The sequence below is a fragment of the Syzygium oleosum genome, unplaced genomic scaffold (assembly GCF_021117445.2).
Source record: "Syzygium oleosum isolate NSW1041296 unplaced genomic scaffold, Sole_v2.1 Sole_v2.52, whole genome shotgun sequence".
NCBI lineage: Eukaryota > Viridiplantae > Streptophyta > Magnoliopsida > Myrtales > Myrtaceae > Syzygium > Syzygium oleosum.
Genome location: NW_026607536.1, coordinates 481,000 through 497,880, shown reverse-complemented (window position 1 = coordinate 497,880; position 16,881 = coordinate 481,000). Strand labels below are relative to the sequence as shown.

General features: G+C 42.2%; 3 protein-coding genes and 1 pseudogene across 3 annotated transcripts; 2 read left to right on the top strand and 2 right to left on the bottom strand.

Moving 5' to 3' along the window:
* Positions 1-144: 144 nt before the first annotated feature.
* LOC130136849 (uncharacterized) lies at positions 145-4,097 on the top strand (annotated as a pseudogene).
* On the top strand, positions 3,476-4,324 carry LOC115667752 (disease resistance protein Roq1-like; the record flags this gene model as incomplete). Its single annotated transcript, XM_030589295.2, has 1 exon — positions 3,476-4,324. A coding segment is annotated over one exon (849 nt), but the record flags the coding sequence as incomplete, so codon positions are not given.
* Positions 4,325-4,379: 55 nt separating this feature from the next.
* Positions 4,380-5,608, bottom strand: LOC115667751 (probable 3-hydroxyisobutyrate dehydrogenase-like 2, mitochondrial). Its single transcript, XM_030589293.2, has one exon. The coding sequence runs from the start codon at positions 5,505-5,507 to the stop codon at positions 4,581-4,583; it is 927 nt and encodes a 308-aa protein (XP_030445153.1). The 5' UTR covers positions 5,508-5,608; the 3' UTR covers positions 4,380-4,580.
* A 1,208-nt stretch (positions 5,609-6,816) lies between these two features.
* LOC115679589 (disease resistance protein RPV1-like) lies at positions 6,817-11,174 on the bottom strand. The gene is made up of 5 exons (XM_056307321.1): positions 10,714-11,174; positions 9,226-10,330; positions 8,800-9,075; positions 7,677-8,705; positions 6,817-7,590 (listed from the first exon to the last, which is right to left on the bottom strand). The coding sequence occupies exons 1-5, from the start codon at positions 11,172-11,174 to the stop codon at positions 7,036-7,038; spliced, it is 3,426 nt and encodes a 1,141-aa protein (XP_056163296.1). The 3' UTR covers positions 6,817-7,035.
* Positions 11,175-16,881: the final 5,707 nt, after the last annotated feature.

The following is a 16,881-nucleotide window of genomic DNA, read 5'->3' as shown; positions in this document are numbered from 1 at the left end:
GTAAATATAAGCAGGTGTAATCTTACTCCAGATGCAGAACGGTTGGCGATGAGCATGCTGGTTGCCAATCAAAAGGCATTGCCTTACTGCTCTTGAGTTTAAGAAACTTTTGCCAATAGTTATTCTACTAAGGAAAATGCTCATAAGGATTATGTCGGTGTTCAGTAAACTTATGCTAATGCATTGGATGCCTGGGCAACTCGATGACCCGATTTATGTGTTTCAAATACAAGTCGACTCCCTTGCTAGCATTTTAATGTCCTTCGTGTGGCAAGAAAGTGAAGTCTGCCGCAGTAAGTTGTTGGTTCCTATTTTCGGCCAAGTGATCTGACTTGCTGGTACCGCTCCTTGGATAATCAGTGTGATCATACTTGTCCATTGCGATCTCATTTTTACAAGCCTCAATATGGGCACGAATAAGTTCATAACCACCATAATACGTAGCTACTTGACGCAGTTAGCGGAATTCAAGTAAGAAATGCGGGCCGAGAGTAGTAAAGCGAAGAGACTTCTTTTCACAGGAAGTTGAAAAGCCAAGAAGTTGAAAGGCTACCATGAAATATTTTGTGGAGTCTTCTTCTTGTCCCTATTCCCACTGCTTCGAAGCAGAACGGACAAAGCACCCATCTTTTTGTCTTTGCCAACGCGAAGGTTGCCAAGGCTCCCTCATTTCTGTCATATTGAGAATGTGTCATCGTTCTTGAAATTAACAGAGCAAGAATTCTTGGTCCATATCGAAGTGGAGAAAACCTTGGTTCTCACTCTCTCTTAGTTTCTATTAGGCGAGTTAAACTATGAATTTCCCTTCTCAAATTACACGAATTCCCCATCCTAAGCCGACGACGAGTGTGTGTCCAGAGGAACAGAGAAGATCGATTCCAACAAGATGGGTTTGGAAGCCGACGATTCTTCGTCTCCTGGGGAAACGGTGATGGTGGTGATGGACGCCAACAGGAGCAGAGGGAACGTCCATGCTATTGAATGGGCTCTCAGGCACGTCGCCCGACGAGGGCACACTGTTCTTGTTCTTGGCCTCCTCTGCGAGATTGGCAAGCGAGCTTCCTGCTTTCCTTTTCACATGGGTAACCAGTAACCACACCCTTAATTTACGTATAATGCATATTGGTTTGAGATAATTTGCGTAGTTTTAGCTCTCCACGTGATTTTTTGTCCAACACCATTTCAGCGGCCCAATTACACTGCGGAAGAATTTCTCTTTTGCGATGCTGGAATCACCTACCTCTCACCTGCACAAAAAAGTTCTGGGCTGCCTTTTTGTTTTTATGGAAAAAACTATCCCTTAGTCCCATAACCATGTTTTTATCATCGAAATCTGACCAATTTAAATTTTCAAGGTGTTTAAACTGGGTGCATTGTCGATCACCCACAAGCAGCTTAAACTGTTAAGAAGGACTAAAAGAAGTGTATGTGTCCTGGTGTCATTCATTGATATCCTCGACGTCGTTCCTGTTGTTCCATTAATATTGTAAGGTTTTGAAGGTCGCAGAACAACTTTATATCTTCACGTTTCCTCAGTAAGGTAAACATAGTCAATAATTTTTGCAGGGGAAAAACTAGAGTGCTTAGGAGAAGGGGAAGTGGATCCCACGGAGCTTGAGGAAGAGATTGCCAGAAAGAGGGATGAATACAAGAGTTACCTCCAGCCATTTTATCGGCACTGCAAGAAAAATGAGGTTAGAGACTATTTAATTTGCAGTAAGAAGAAAACGCCACTGAGTAGGCATAGAGCTTTCCTTGTGCAGGTGAAATTGGAAAGTAAAATTGCTGCTGGATTATGTCCAAGAAAAGTAACAGTTGACGAAGCACAGAGCTGTAATACTTGTTGGATCATCTTAGACAGGTCTCTCTCGATGCTTTCTCTCTCTTAAGCTGAAGATTAGGATCATTCCAAATTTTCTTGCGACTGATGTTGTATATACTCCTCAAAAAAGGAATTATCTCAGCCTTTGAAGAATGTTGGTTTCCACAGTATTTTTATGATCTGCTTATTTGCTATTTCATCTTGTGCAACGATTTACGTATTTCATTGAAATACCTCAGCTGATTTGTCAAGCTTGTTTCTTCTCACTGTTGACAGCCATCTAAAGAAAGACAAAACCTACATATATGCGCATGTGTGCTGCAATCTTGCGCTAGTCAAGTGCAAAGATGTGGTGACTTTAATGCCATCGAAAGTAATCCTGCAGAAAAGTTCTTTGAAGCATAGACGGGTTGATGATGCACTTCTCTCCAATGAACCTATTACAGATGACCAGGAAGAGAAGTCCATAACACCTCCACCTAAGACCTGCTGTTGGTACCCACTCGCATGGAGAACTGGCTTTCCTCGATATTTTACTCAGAGTGAGCTTGAAGTGATAACCAGTGGTTTTTCCGAGGAGAATATTGTGCAAACGCAAGATAATGTAAAAGTGTATCAAGGACAATTTCAGGAAACACCTGTCCTGGTAAATTGTTTCTCGCAAAATGATGAGCGTTTTTGGTCGATGCTGAGGATCCTTTCCCGTGTACGCCACCGGAATATCTTGAATATTGTTGGGTACTGCTTCACGGGTTCTTCCATGTTCTTGCTCTTCGACTTCCCCTTTATGGTACTTTAGAAATCAACTTGCAAAGTAAGAGCGAATTCCTCACTCTAATTATTTCTTGCTCTTATAAAACTTTTTGGCATGTGCATGTGCTTTAGAACTTTGTGGCCATATTTAATGATTATAATTGCTTGCATGGCTCCCCATCTCCAATAGTCCAAATTCCTGTTTGATGAGAGTATGTAACCATAATGACGTTGGCGATTATGGAGTTGGCAAAACATTGGAAAATTTAGCTAAGGAACTTCAGTCTCTGGCTCTGTACGAGGATCAAGTAAGGGTGGCAATGGCTGAGTATGTATTTACTTCTGCTCTGTTAAATCAATTTTTTACCTTGATTTGGATGTACTATTTCTATCAGTGCACGTTATGTTTTCTGTGGTCTACACCTGAATTGAGCATAATTGCAGCCAATATACAATTCTATTTTGACACACTGTAAGAGTAACTATGCAGCCGGCCCAGCTTGGCTATGGTTTCTGTCCCTATGTCTGGTTTTACTCTCTAATAAGCTGTAGAGCTTCCGTTTGAATTTTGAACCGAGAGAGTGATAGCTGATGAGATCACTTATCTGAGATTCTTCCATCACTGCTTTTAAAAGGCTTTTGTAATGCCTATTGATCTTGCTACAGATAGATGAGATTATATTCCACATATCTCTTTTCTTTTTTTTACTTAATTGCAGGTTTGAAAGCCTGTGTTCCCCATGAGTCTTACATATGCTCTAATTCTACTTGATTTATATGACGATTTGGCTGAAAAATACCATGGAAAGCAAGATGGTACATAGTGGTGGAAAAAGGTGCATGTTTACGCTATCTTCACGAGGAATGTGTTGATGGACTGATCGTGCATCTCTCTGTCTGTTCCAGTCATGTCATCTATCCTCTTGGTGGCTCTGTAATGGTGATTTTCATGCTGATGACTTCGAAGGAAGCAGCTTTCTGGCAAACGTGAAGGAAGTTTCCAAGCAGCATGGCTTAGTTCAAGTACAAGAAACGCTCCTTTTCGAGATATTAGGAGACTCAAACATAAAGTTGGGAAATGCTGACAGAGGAATAAGCTTGATTAGCAGCAGGCTTTGCTACAAGAAGGTCCTCATTGTTATCGATGATATCGATCATCTGTACCAGCTGAGGAAATTGGCAGGGGACAAAATTTGGTTTGGCTCGGGAAGTAGAATCATCATCACCACCAGAGACAAGCATTTGCTAGAAGCCCACGGAGTAGAACACTTTCACGAGGTCAAGAAATTAAATTGTATTGACTCATACAAGCTCTTTTGTTGGAATGCCTTCAAATCACCTAATCCTCCAAAAGAGTTTGAGGACCTCACATGTCGTTTACTTGATTATGCTAAAGGCCTTCCCTTGGCTCTCATTGTTTTGGGTTCCTTCTTGTGTGGTAGGAATGTGAGGGAATGGGAAAGTGCAATAGCAAGGTTGCAAAGTGTACCTAACCGAGAATATAATGAAATATTGAAGATTAGCTATGATGGTCTTGATGATCTTGAGAAAGCTATTTTTCTTGATATTGCTTGCTTTTTCAATGGGGATGACCAAGATTATGTGACGAGAGTCTTTGATGCTTGTAAGTTCTTTCCTGATATTGGAATTAGAGTTCTATTCGACAAATCTATGATAAGCATTGAGCTCAACAAGTTAAACTCAAAAGCAGAGGCAATGCCTTTTGATTGGCAACCAGCATGCTCATAACCAACCGTTCTGCATCTGGAGTAAGATTACAGCTGCTTATATTACAGGGGCATCGTGCAAAAAACACTGTTTTATAGATGAAAAATTACTCCACTTTCCTTTTTGCACAATACACACAAACAAGCACTATCTTACACTAAAAAATAGGATGCATCAATGTCCCAAGATCAGTTAACCATAGGCGGTTATTGGAAATACAAGTCGGATATGATCGGAGGCCATAAGGCAAGCCGCATACTTGGATAATGTCTTCATTTTACCTGCCAATCCCATTGATCCTCTGAATAACACTAATAATACCTTGAGACCCCAGATGACCATCTCCATTGGCCACCATTCCAGAGAACAGCTGCTTGCACTGTGCAGCTCCGGGCAAAACAACCACCTTCTCATCCTCAGCTCCTTCTACTACATCCACACCCATCCCCAAATCCTTCACCGTGTACTCCGCGAACCCGCCCGGCCTGAAATCCTTCCCAATCATCCTCTCCCCAAACAACTCCATCACCATCGAGCCCGCGGCCCCGCCTCTCACCGCGTCCAGAAACTGCCTCACATCCAACCCTGCCCGCTCCGCAAAAACCAATCCTTCACTCAACCCCAACTGATTAGCACCCACCATTATCTGATTAGCAATCTTGCAACTCTGCCCACACCCAGCTTTCCCCACGTAAGTGACTTTACCCATACAGTCAAACAAGGACCTCAGCCACTCGACAACCCCATGATCACCACCGGCGAAAATAGCCAACTTTCCATCTCTAGCACCGATGTCGCCCCCGCTCACAGGCGCATCGATTGCCCAGCAATCCCGGCCTCGCGCAACATTGAAGATCTCGCGGGCGAGGTCGGGATGGCTGCTGGTGGTGTCGACGATCGCGCCTCCGGGGTTCAACCCGGAAAGAATGCCATTGGGGCCGAGGACAATTGATCGAACATCTGATGGGTGTCCCACCATGGTGAATACAACGTCGCTGCGCGCAGCAACATCACGAGGGGAATTGGCGAGAAGGGCTCCAAGGGATTGGAGAGGGAGGGCTTTGGAAGGGTTGCGAGAGTAGATGGTGAGAGCGTAGCCGGCCGAGATCAAGCGAGCGGCCATGGAAGCTCCCATCACGCCGATGCCGATCCAGCCGATGCGGGTCTGCGCAGGGTTGACGGGCGTTGGGTATGGAGTTCCCATGAGTACGGAGCGGGAGAGAGTGAGAACTGGTGGATAAGGGGGAACCGGGTGCTTTGCCTTTGTGGCTATCCCAAAGTGAGCACAGCAGACTCTGTGCTGGACATAACCCAGAAAAGCACTGCAGGAAAAAAAGGGAAAATGACACGGAATTTACTCTGACCTAACATGTAACGGGAAACATGAATTTTTAATTTATTTAATATAATTTTTAAATTTTATCTTAATATGCAATATTAGTAATGTGCTTTCAATTTATTCAATATGATTTCTGAACTTTTGATATATATTTAATCTAGTCTCTAGACTATCATTGAATTTAAATTAGTGATCACATTGGATATTTTCATATAATTCAAGAACTAAATTGAACATGTACCAAAAGTCGAGAGATCACATTGAACAAATTGTATGTTCAAAGACGATATTGCACATTAGATTAAAATTCAGGAATAACGTTTAATAAATTAAAAGTCCGGGCCCACACTGTATATTTAATCATTCGCCCAAAAAAATGCCAAGTTTCCCCGGATGTGCTCACCTAAATAGAGAGACGCTTATTGGAGATTGTACTGAAGTACTTGAGTTAAATACAAGGCAATAATCAATTTGATTTTGTGGACGCATTATGTACCTCATGAGACTCTTTTATTGTCGCGTAACCAGTATGCTTCAACACATCGTTAGAGTTTTTACTGTCTCATAACCTGTTTATCCTGAAGACCCATTATTTACTGGAGTAGCTCAACGCGGGATGACTCTATTCAAGGAGCTGACCTAAAAATCTATCCTCAACGAATGGTTCCCAGGTGATTGAAGGAATCTTGCTTTTTAGCCAAAAGGGTTCATAATATGTACTGAAGTTCCCCATAAGGTGAAACCAATTCGATGAAAGAAACCACAAAGATATTGTCTTCCTGGAAAATGTGACAAGCCTACAAGTTTATGTTCTCTTAGTCATCATTATTCCTTGTGAACAACATGGGTATGATTCTCCAGCTTCACTTTCAGAGCGGGTTTAACTGGGATGCCAACAAGTTAAATCAAAATGAGAAAGAAGTCCTTGGTCTAATTTGATGTGCAATGGAAAGGAGAAGAAAAGAATCCCTAAAAGTAAGTAAACAACGCTTGAGACACACTGTGCAAGAAGATGGAGTGATCTTATCAGGAAAGTAGTGTCGCCCTCTTCTTAGCGTTAGAACTTCTGTAAATTATTTGGAATGCAGAATGCAGTATATGACAGTCAAGTTGCTACTGGCCATTTTAACATGGACATAGAGCATTGAATGCGTAACAGGGAGGTAGGAGGAAATTCAGTAAACACAAGATTTTCAAATGGAATCTCGAGTCTCAACAAGTTCTTACTGGAACTGAGATGACAAAGTCAATCGAGAAAGCTAATAGAATGTTGCTGCTATAGAATATTTCTCCGCTTCTTCACAACGAAGCATTGTTTGTACATTTTTCTAGTCCTTCCTCACTGTATTCTGAAGTATTATCGTAGACTACTTAACATGATGCCTTTGCCTTGCTATCCTCTTTGCTGGTCCTCTGAATCATCCTCATATTCCCCCCCAGCATCGGTCTCCTCAGTGTGCTCATCAGCACTTCCCATTGATTCCTCACTATCTTCATCATAAATTACCTCTGGATAATGAGTTGCTGATATGATGTTGTTTTCCAGTGTCCAGTTTAATTTTTCCTCATGTTTGAATTCCAGAAAAAGACCGCATCTCGTTATAAATTTTTCTATTGAAGAGTCCACAGCATCTATCTCTTCAAGGGAGAATTCTATGTAATTGCAACCTTCCCAGGCCTTAACTACTGGACATGGAAAATACAGCAACCATAAATGATCTGACTTCAGTGAGATGAAGTTCTCCACACCCTTAATTACTAATTCCCCGTTGATAGTACCTTGAAGCTCGCAGGTAAAAGATTCAGAAACAACAGCACATAGAGCAAAACCAACCAGCTCAGCACATAGAAGCTCAGGCACTTGAAAATAGAAGAAACCATTCTTGGTTTGATACTTGAACCATTCTGGAATCTCACAACCTGGCAAAGTAAGGCTGAATGTGGGATCCTGAAAAGAAGAACCCCTTAGATTTTTAACATGCTGCCTTGTAGGTGGTGTGTGTGTGTGTGTGTGTGTGAGAGAGAGAGATTTACCTGGTTCAAAAGAATGTTTGCAACAGTGTCACCCAAATTCTCAGCCAGTCTCTGGCAGTTGGTGAGGTTGATAGATTTGACATGGGGAAAATCCTTGGTATGGGAGTTGACCATGTTTGATAGCTGTGAAAATACTTCTAATGACTCACAGTCTATGGCACTTACACTTCCAATGCTTGGTGGAAGAATAGGTACCTCTTGTAGCTGCCTGCAGAAATTTAACTCGAGTTTCCGTAAGTCGGCAAGTTCGCTGATCCATGCAGGAAGCTTGACAAAATTGTTCCATGAGAACTCTAATTCCTCCAAGGTTGAAATGCAAGACATATTCATGAGGAAGTTGACTTCTGTTAGATTGCAGTTTCGAAGGTCCAGAGATTGGAGAAAAGGAAACTCCGGCAAGGATTTTCCATCAAGGGAAGTACCAAAGGGAAAGCTTTTTGTTTCACGAAGAACGGACACCAGATGCTCTCCGCTCTCCATGCAACTTGTTGAAACATTTATACGATCAGAAGTTTCTGGTGCTTGCCATTTATCTTCAGTGTTATCTAGGAATTTACCGAGTTCGAAGCAATTACGTAGTAGAAGATGCTTCAGATGTAATAGCTTATGAATTCCACTCGGAAGCCCTTTAAGCTTCTTGCAGCCAGATATACACAATACTTCTAGCCCCACAAGATTTCCTATCGAAGAAGGTAGTTCCTTTATCGCAATCTTGGACAAACGAAGTTCCTTCAAAGATTCCATATTTTCGAGGTTGTTGGGAAATGTTTCGAGTCTTCTACAGCGGGTTAGAAGAAGAGTCTGGAGTGATTTCAACTTTAGGTTGGTAGGAAGTTTCCTTAGATTATAGCAATGTTCAAGGTTCAAAGTTACAAGCCTGTCAAGAAGGCCGACGGAGTCATGTACCTCAAGTAAACTCGTGCAATGAGTGAGAATCAAGGACTCAAGATTGGGGAGAGCAGAGAAGTCAGGGATCTCTGTCAGGAATCCAGAACCTTCAAAACTCATGTGCTTTAAGTTCTTAAAAATCTGTATAAGCAAAGAGGACAAAAGGGGATCAGCTTGGCTACAAAAGTCATTGTTAAAATGAATGAGGAAAACTTCAAAGAAGTAAGTTTTCAACCTTGTACCCTTGACCCAAATCCTTGATGTGGCTGTTTGGCATGAAGAGGCCTACAAGTTTCTTTGGATGAAAATTGGCTGGCAGAGACGGTAAGGGATATCCCTCCCAATCAACCCATCTCAAATTGTTGGAGAGATGGTCGAAGTCTCCTGATACATATGCATTATGAATTATGAGCACTCTGAGCCTTCTCATCCTTTTGAAGGCTTTGGCATTCAAGTATACCTCTTCTGTTTCAGGCAAAACTATTTTTATGGCTTCCACTTTATTTGTTCCCTAAAAAGCAAATTCATGGCTTAGTCAGAAGGTTCACCGGCATGCTGAAACCTACTCAATGAAATCAAATGCCATTCTGTTTGGTTTTTTCTAAGAAGAAATAGAACGGTTAATGACTGAAATAATGAGGACTTTGCACGAGAGTCATACCAAATTTTCTGTCAGAACATCAGTGATGTCTTCTGAGTACCATAATCGGCTGCGTTCACCAGGATTGTTCGGGGACTCCTTGCGTACAATTTCCCTCCCCATCTCTTGCAGTAAGTCGTGCATTGACAACTTGTTGAGCTCAATACTTATCAAAGATTTGTCGAGTAGAACTCTAATTCCAATATCAGGAAAGAACTTACAAGCATCAAAGACTTTCGTCACATAATCTCGGTCATCCCCATTGAAAAAGCAAGCAATATCAAGAAAAATAGCTTTCTCAAGATCATCAAGACCATCATAGCTAATCTTCAGTATTTCATTATATTCTCGGTTAGGTACACTTTGCAACCTTGCTATTGCACTTTCCCATTCCCTCACATTCCTACCACACAAGAAGGAACCCAAAACAATGAGAGCCAAGGGAAGGCCTTTAGCATAATCAAGTAAACGACATGTGAGGTCCTCAAACTCTTTTGGAGGATTAGGTGATTTGAAGGCATTCCAACAAAAGAGCTTGTATGAGTCAATACAATTTAATTTCTTGACCTCGTGAAAGTGTTCTACTCCGTGGGCTTCTAGCAAATGCTTGTCTCTGGTGGTGATGATGATTCTACTTCCCGAGCCAAACCAACTTTTGTCCCCTGCCAATTTCCTCAGCTGGTACAGATGATCGATATCATCGATAACAATGAGGACCTTCTTGTAGCAAAGCCTGCTGCTAATCAAGCTTATTCCTCTGTCAGCATTTCCCAACTTTATGTTTGAGTCTCCTAATAGCTCGAAAAGGAGCGTTTCTTGTACTTGAACTAAGCCATGCTGCCTGGAAACTTCCTTCACGTTTGCCAGAAAGCTGCTACCTTTGAAGTCATCAGCATGCAAATTGTAAATGGCCTTGGCAACGGTGGATTTGCCTATCCCTCCAATTCCATAGAAGCCAATCATCCGAACGTCGTCCAGACCAATTCCAAGAATTGGATTAATTCCATCTAGGGTGTCATCTATGCCAACTGGGTGAGTAGCAACATTCAAAGCGGGGCGATTCAATTTACTCGAGACTTCTTCAACGATTGTCTGAATGAGCTTTGATTCAACCCTGCAAGTTCCAGTGGATCAGCTCAGAAAAAGTAAAGGTAAAGGTCCCATTTTACCAAGAACAGAAAACCAGTTAGTTTCAAGTTTCAGCAAGACTTGCGAAGGACATGAAATAAAAATTTATAATGAAGATTCAACTGCAGCTTATTGCTACGTCAATATACTTTTTTCATATTGACATTACCATCAATCTGTACATAAGCAGGTTGTATAGTAGTGATAGAGATTCATTCTAATCTTCAGTACGAGGAGATAACTTCAAAAGGAGCCACTGAATATGTAGATTTCAATGCGGAAATAATTAAAAAACCCCCAGTATATGAAAAAGTGTAACTGATCCAACCTACTATGTCAAACTTAAAGAAGAGGGAGGAAGTAATGGTACCCTTTTGAGAGTGCCACCCAGCCATATTAGCCAAATCCTCAAGAGATTTCCTCCATTTCATGACCCTCTCAGAATCTTTCCCAAACTTGTCCTCATGTTTGGCCAGATAATCTCCTGTTTTGCCAGTTTGCTTTCGCAATTCAGAAGGATCCACCCTATAAAAGATTGGCCTGACCATATGACCCTTTGTCTCTTTACACTCAAGAATCTTGACGAGCTCGTCCAAGCACCACCCTGAAGAAGTATAGTTTTCCGAGAACACGACAATGGAGATCCTGGATTCTTCAATCTTCTCCGAGAGCTCTGCAGAGATGCCTTCCCCTTTGGGAAGCTGGTCGTCCAGGAAAGTGTTGATCCCATGACGGCACAACGCATCGTAGAGGAAATTCGTGAAGCCTTCACGGGTGTCCTCACCTCTAAAGCTCAAGAACACATCGTAGTTCCATCTTGGGGACATAGAAGAGGATGCCATTGGATGGTCAAGCTAGAGGAGACACTTAGATGGTAGCGATCATGGGTTATACGATTGATGCAGATGGCAATATGAATGAAAGCAGGAACAAAGACAAGGGGACAAGAGAAATGGTGAATTCCAAGGAGCAATCTAATTATCCATGTATGACCATAGAACCCACTTGCTGGCCTATTTTTCCCTCTCTCTCTCTCTCTCTCTCTCTCTGAGAGAATCCACACAAATCAGTCAGCTTTATAATGGAGTGGAGAGCACCGAGAAAAAATGTAAAACGGATTATTCTGAGAAATCAGAATTTCATGTTCTGTGGTTGTTCATGAGTCAAAAAAGGTTGAATCCTCTTGGAGTTGGACAAGACAAATGCCATCTAAACACGGAAGAAAAGAAGAGCCGCCGGGTTGGGCTCACTGTGTGACATTCCTAGCAACTTCCTTGGCATATTGAAAACACGTATTTAACACGAAACGGAAAAATATATTTCCAAGGCGTTGAATATGAAGGCCAGGACGACCCCATACGATCTGTTCATTGCACTCCAAGTCCAGAATGTCAATGTCCAAAATAAAAAAGGCTAGCTTGCTTTATTTGAGTTGACCTCGATTCATAAAACTATGGAAAATAAAAAAGGCTAGCTTGCTTTATTTGAGTTGACCTCGATTCATAAAACTATGGATACCAGAATGATGTGGTTTTAATATGTCATAAGAAAGAAAGATTAAAAGAGAATGGTATTTATTCTCTTATAATGGTATAGGAAACAATGTACATGAGAAGCCTTTATATAGACTTAGAGGAGTAAAGGAGCCTAGCATTCTTCCTATGTGGGACCAAAGAGAAAGAAGAGATGTAAAGGAAAACCTACAAAACTATACAACATGTTCTAACACCCCCCTCAAACTCAAGGTGGATCAAATAACGAGAATTTGGAAAGAAGAAATTTAAATCGTTGTAATGTAAGAGCTTTCGTAAAACAATCGGCAAGTTGATTCTCAGTTCCAACAAAAGGAAGTGAAATAGTGCGAGCTTGGAGATGATGATGAGTCAGATGATAATCGATCTCAATATGTTTGGTACGCTCATGAAAGACTGGATTTGCACCGATATGAATAGCACTCTTGTTGTCACAATGTAGAAGAGTAGGATCCAGAAGTGAAACTCCCATATCAGCAAGTAAGCGGCGAAGCCAAACAATCTCAACAGTAGTGTCGGCCATAGCACGATACTTGGACTCTGTAGAGGAGCGTGAGACAATATGTTGTTTCTTGGAACGCCAAGAAATAAGTGAATCGCCAAGAAAAATGCAATAACCAGTGATAGATTTGCGATCAGTGACATTGGAAGCCCAATCAGCATCAGAATAGGTACGCAACTTGAGAGCAGAAGAGGATGGTAGAAATAAGGAACGCGATAAAGTGCCTCGAAGATAGCGCAGAATCCTTAGAATAGCCGCATAATGAGTTGTTCGAGGAGCAGCAACAAACTGACTGACAACATGAACAACATAGGCGATGCCGGGTCGGGAGATAGTAAGATAAATAAGACTGCCAACCAAGGTCCGATAGCGGGTGACATCAGAAAGAGGTTCTCCATCGTCTGGGCAAAACTTTTGATTTAGCTCAATAGGAGTGACAGCAGTACGTGAATATGATAGAGCAGCCCTGGACAGAATATCAGCGGTATATTTCTGCTGAGAAATGAGAATACCACGTGAACTGCGAGCAATCTCAAGCCCAAGAAAATAGCGCAATGGTCCTAGATCCTTCATGGCAAAATGTTGCTGAAGGTGACGCTTGGTATGCTCAATACGGTCACGATCATCTCCGGTGATGACCATATCATCAACATAAAGAAGAAAAATAGTGCAGCCGGAAGAAGAGGTATGAACAAACATAGCATGATCATCCTCACTTTGAATGAAACAGCAGACTGAATAGCATCACTAAACTTCTCAAACCAAGCACGAGGGGCCTGTTTGAGACCATAAAGAGCCCGTCGCAAGCGGCAAACCTGTCCAGAGGTATGAGCAAGACCAGGCGGAGGTTGCATAAAGATATCTTCCTGAAGATCACCATGAAGAAAAGCATTCTTCACATCAAGCTGAAAGAGAGGCCAACTGCGAATTGAAGCAACAGCTAATAAAGCACGGACAGATGTCATCTTTGCTACGGGAGCAAAGGTCTCCTCATAGTGGATACCATACTCTTGCGAGAAACCTCGAGCAACCAGATGAGCTTTGTAACGCTCAATACTGCCATCAGAACGAGTCTTAATCTTATATATCCATCGGCAAGATACGAGGGAGCGACCTGGAGGAAGAGGCACAAGCTCTCAAGTACCAGTACTCTCCAAAGCCGAGAGTTCCTCAGCCTTGCCCGGCGCCATTCTACATGCTGAACTGCCTCGCGATAACTATTAGGTTCTTGTACAGCATGAACAGCAGCTAAAAAGGATCCAAACTCAGTAGAATAAGAAGTAGCAGCAACATACTAGGCAGGTGGACGCCGATCTCGAGGAGGATTACGGCGTGGCTCTAGTTGTGCAGAATCGTCGAGGGCAGATATATCTAGATCCGATGTAGAAGAGGGACTAGAAGGATCAGGTAGAGGATCAACAGGAAAATTCATAAATGGAACAGGAGACGAAACATGAGGTGTAGTATTTGTTGAAAAGAAAGGGATGTATTCATGAAACGTAACATCACGAGAAATACGTACACGTCGCGCATTTGGGTCATAACAACGATAACCTTTGTGCTCAGTACTGTAACCCAAGAATGCACATGGGATAGAGCGGGCGGTAAGCTTTGTACGTTCAGTGAGTGGAAGAATGACAAAACAAGTACATCTAAAAACTCGAAGATGATTATAGCTAGGAGGTCGAGAGTAGAGACGCTGAAACGGGATGTCTTGATGGAGAACAGATGAGGGTAGGTGATTAATTAGATGAACAGCCGTGAGAAGAGCCTCAGCTCAGAACTCAGTGGGAACGGATGTGCCAAGTAAGAGAGCTCGAGTGGTCTCTAGAATATGACGGTGCTTGCATTCAGCAACTCCATTTTGAGTTGGAACCCCAGGACAAGATAACTGAGGAAGTGTACCATCACTAGCTAAGAGGGAACGAAACACACCAGAGAGATATTCTCCCCCTGAATCTGAACGGAAAACTTTGATTTTTGTATTAAATTGTGTGGAAACCATGGAAGTAAAAGACTGATAAATGGTAAAGAAATCACTACATTGACGCATAAGATAGACCCATGTATAACGAGAATAATCATCAATAAAAGATACATAATATTTGAAACCACTCTTGGAAGAGAGCGGGGCAGGACCCCAAACATCAGAATGAACAAGATTGAAGATCGCACTAGTTCTAGAGTTACTAACAGGAAAAGGCTTAGCATATTGCTTGGCCAAAGGGCAGATAGAACATGAAGGAAGACTACCAGAAGAAATAGGACCCAAAGCACCTTGTTGGTGAAAGACGGTGAGACGAGAAGACGGAATATGTCCAAGACACTGATGCCACCGAACAAGATCGAGGGTAGCCAACACAGGATGAGGAAGAGAGGAAGTTGGAAGATGGAGATGTTGCATAATATAAAGTCCATCCCGTCTACTGCCCCTGCCAATCATCTTGCCACTCAAACGATCCTGCACAAAGCAAGAGCTATTTGTAAAGCTTACAGTACATCCAGCATCGGTGAGTTGTCCAACAGATAAAAAATTGAGAGCCAAAGAGGGAACATGTAACACATCAGGGACATTGAAATCTTCAGAGACAGTACGTGTACCCTGTCGGGTAGCTAGTAGAGGAGAACCATTAGCAGTAAAGAAATGTGCTGGTTGCTTGAGCTCAGAGAGCTTAGTGAGAAAAACAGCGGAAGTAGACATATGTCTAGCAGCTCCTGAGTCAAGTACCCAAGTAGTAGAAATATGGGTGGGGTAGCTGCAGCGGTGCTTCCAGCAGATGAGAGAGTTGTAGAAGTACCAGAATTGGGAAAAGACCTGGGCAGATAAGGACTCAAACGGGCAAGTTGGGCCTCAAGAGCAGCAATACGGTCATCCGTAGAGGGAGAAACCAGAGTAATAAGTTGAGAGATTGGAGATGCGGTAGTGACTCGTGGTGATGCAGAAAGGCGTGAAGCATTCCTCTTCTTCCAACAATGTGACTCGTCATGACCAGGACGATGACAATACGTACATGAAAGGCGGCGAGGACCACGAGTAGGCGAAGGACGTGGTGGAGCAGCCAAAACTGTAGGCGGAACACGTGGTGGAGCAGCCAAAATAGCAGTTGAATCAGAAACTGCCGAGGAGGAAAGAAGACCAAGACGAGTTTCCTCAGACTGTAATTCTTTGACAGCGTCAAGGAGGGATGGTCTTGGAGAGCGGTGAAGAAGTTGGCTGCGAACACCTTCATAGGGAGAGCCGAGCTTCATAAGAAAAGAATGTAGACGGTGCCTATCTTGAGTCTGAAGTCGAGTAGATGGACACCGAGTACGGTTCAGGCATGATGGGCAGAGAATAGGAGCAAGAATATCCAGTTGACTCCAAAGTGAGTGCATGTAATTGTAGAAATCTCGAATAGAGCGAGACCCTTGCGTAGCACTGTAAACTTCTTGCTCCAACTGATAAACTCGAATGTCCCCTGTCTGGGTGAACATCTCGGCAAGCTGATCCCATAAACTTTTCGCCTCAACAACATTAGAAAATTGTGGGCGAAGAGCAGGATCAATGGAACCAAAAATGATAGCCCATGCCTTCCGATCAGCAACATTCCATGCTCGAATTTCAGCGGCACGTTTCGCAACTTCATCAGATGATTCACTTTTAAGAGCACCAGGACAAGGACAAAGTCCCTCAACATGCTCAAACAAGTCGCGGTAAACAAGTGCTGCCATTGCCGATGGTTTCCAAAGAGAATAGTTTGAACCATCGAGTTTGACGTCAATACGGTCACTAGAATCACCCATGACGACAGAAAAAGAAATCACTAGCAAAGCTAGAAATATGGATTGAGGTGAACGAAAGGATCGAAAAAGAAGAAGCGCGGATTAGAACGAGCAAGGATGATGGCCCAAAAGCCCTAAACTCATTATCTTAATTTCTGATGCGGAAGATCCAATTTATGGCAACCGCAGAGCATACTTTAAAAGATAATGAGCTCATTGTCTTAATTTCTGATGCGGAAGATCCAATTGATGGCAACCGCAGAGCATACTCTTCAAGACAATGATCTTGGCTTTGATACCATGATAAGAAAGAAAGATTAAAAGAGAATGGTATTTATTCTCTTATAATGATGTAGGAAACAATGTACATGAGAAGCCTTTATATAGGTTTGGAGGAGTAAAGGAGCCTAGCATTCTTCCTATGTGAGACCAAAGAGAAAGAAGAGATGTAAAGGAAAACCTACAAAACTATACAATATGTTCTAACAATTGGAAGGTGCATGTATCGTTATCGATACGAGGCGATAACAAATCCGCAACCAAGAAACAATTAACTCTTAAAATAGTTATTCTAGCCAAAAAAAAAACTCTCAAAATAGTTAAAAGCCTAAACTAGCAGATGAATATGTAATAATAACTCCAAAATTGGACATTGTTAATGATTTCTATGTAATTTTAGAGCTTAATAACTTCAAAATCGGACTTCGCAGTTCAAATTTCACATAATTTCGAATTTGTGTCATAATTCTGAAA

Coding starts and splice junctions, on each gene's coding strand:
- LOC115667751 (XM_030589293.2), bottom strand. CDS start 5,507: ATGGGAACTCCATACCCAACGCCCGTCAACCCTGCGCAGACCCGCATC.
- LOC115679589 (XM_056307321.1), bottom strand. CDS start 11,174: ATGGCATCCTCTTCTATGTCCCCAAGATGGAACTACGATGTGTTCTTG. Junction 10,331..10,713: donor GCTAATATGGCTGGGTGGCA/CTCTCAAAAGGG, acceptor GAGCTGATCCAC/TGGAACTTGCAGGGTTGAAT. Junction 8,706..8,799: donor ATTTGGGTCAAGGGTACAAG/GTTGAAAACTTA, acceptor TTGCTTATACAG/ATTTTTAAGAACTTAAAGCA.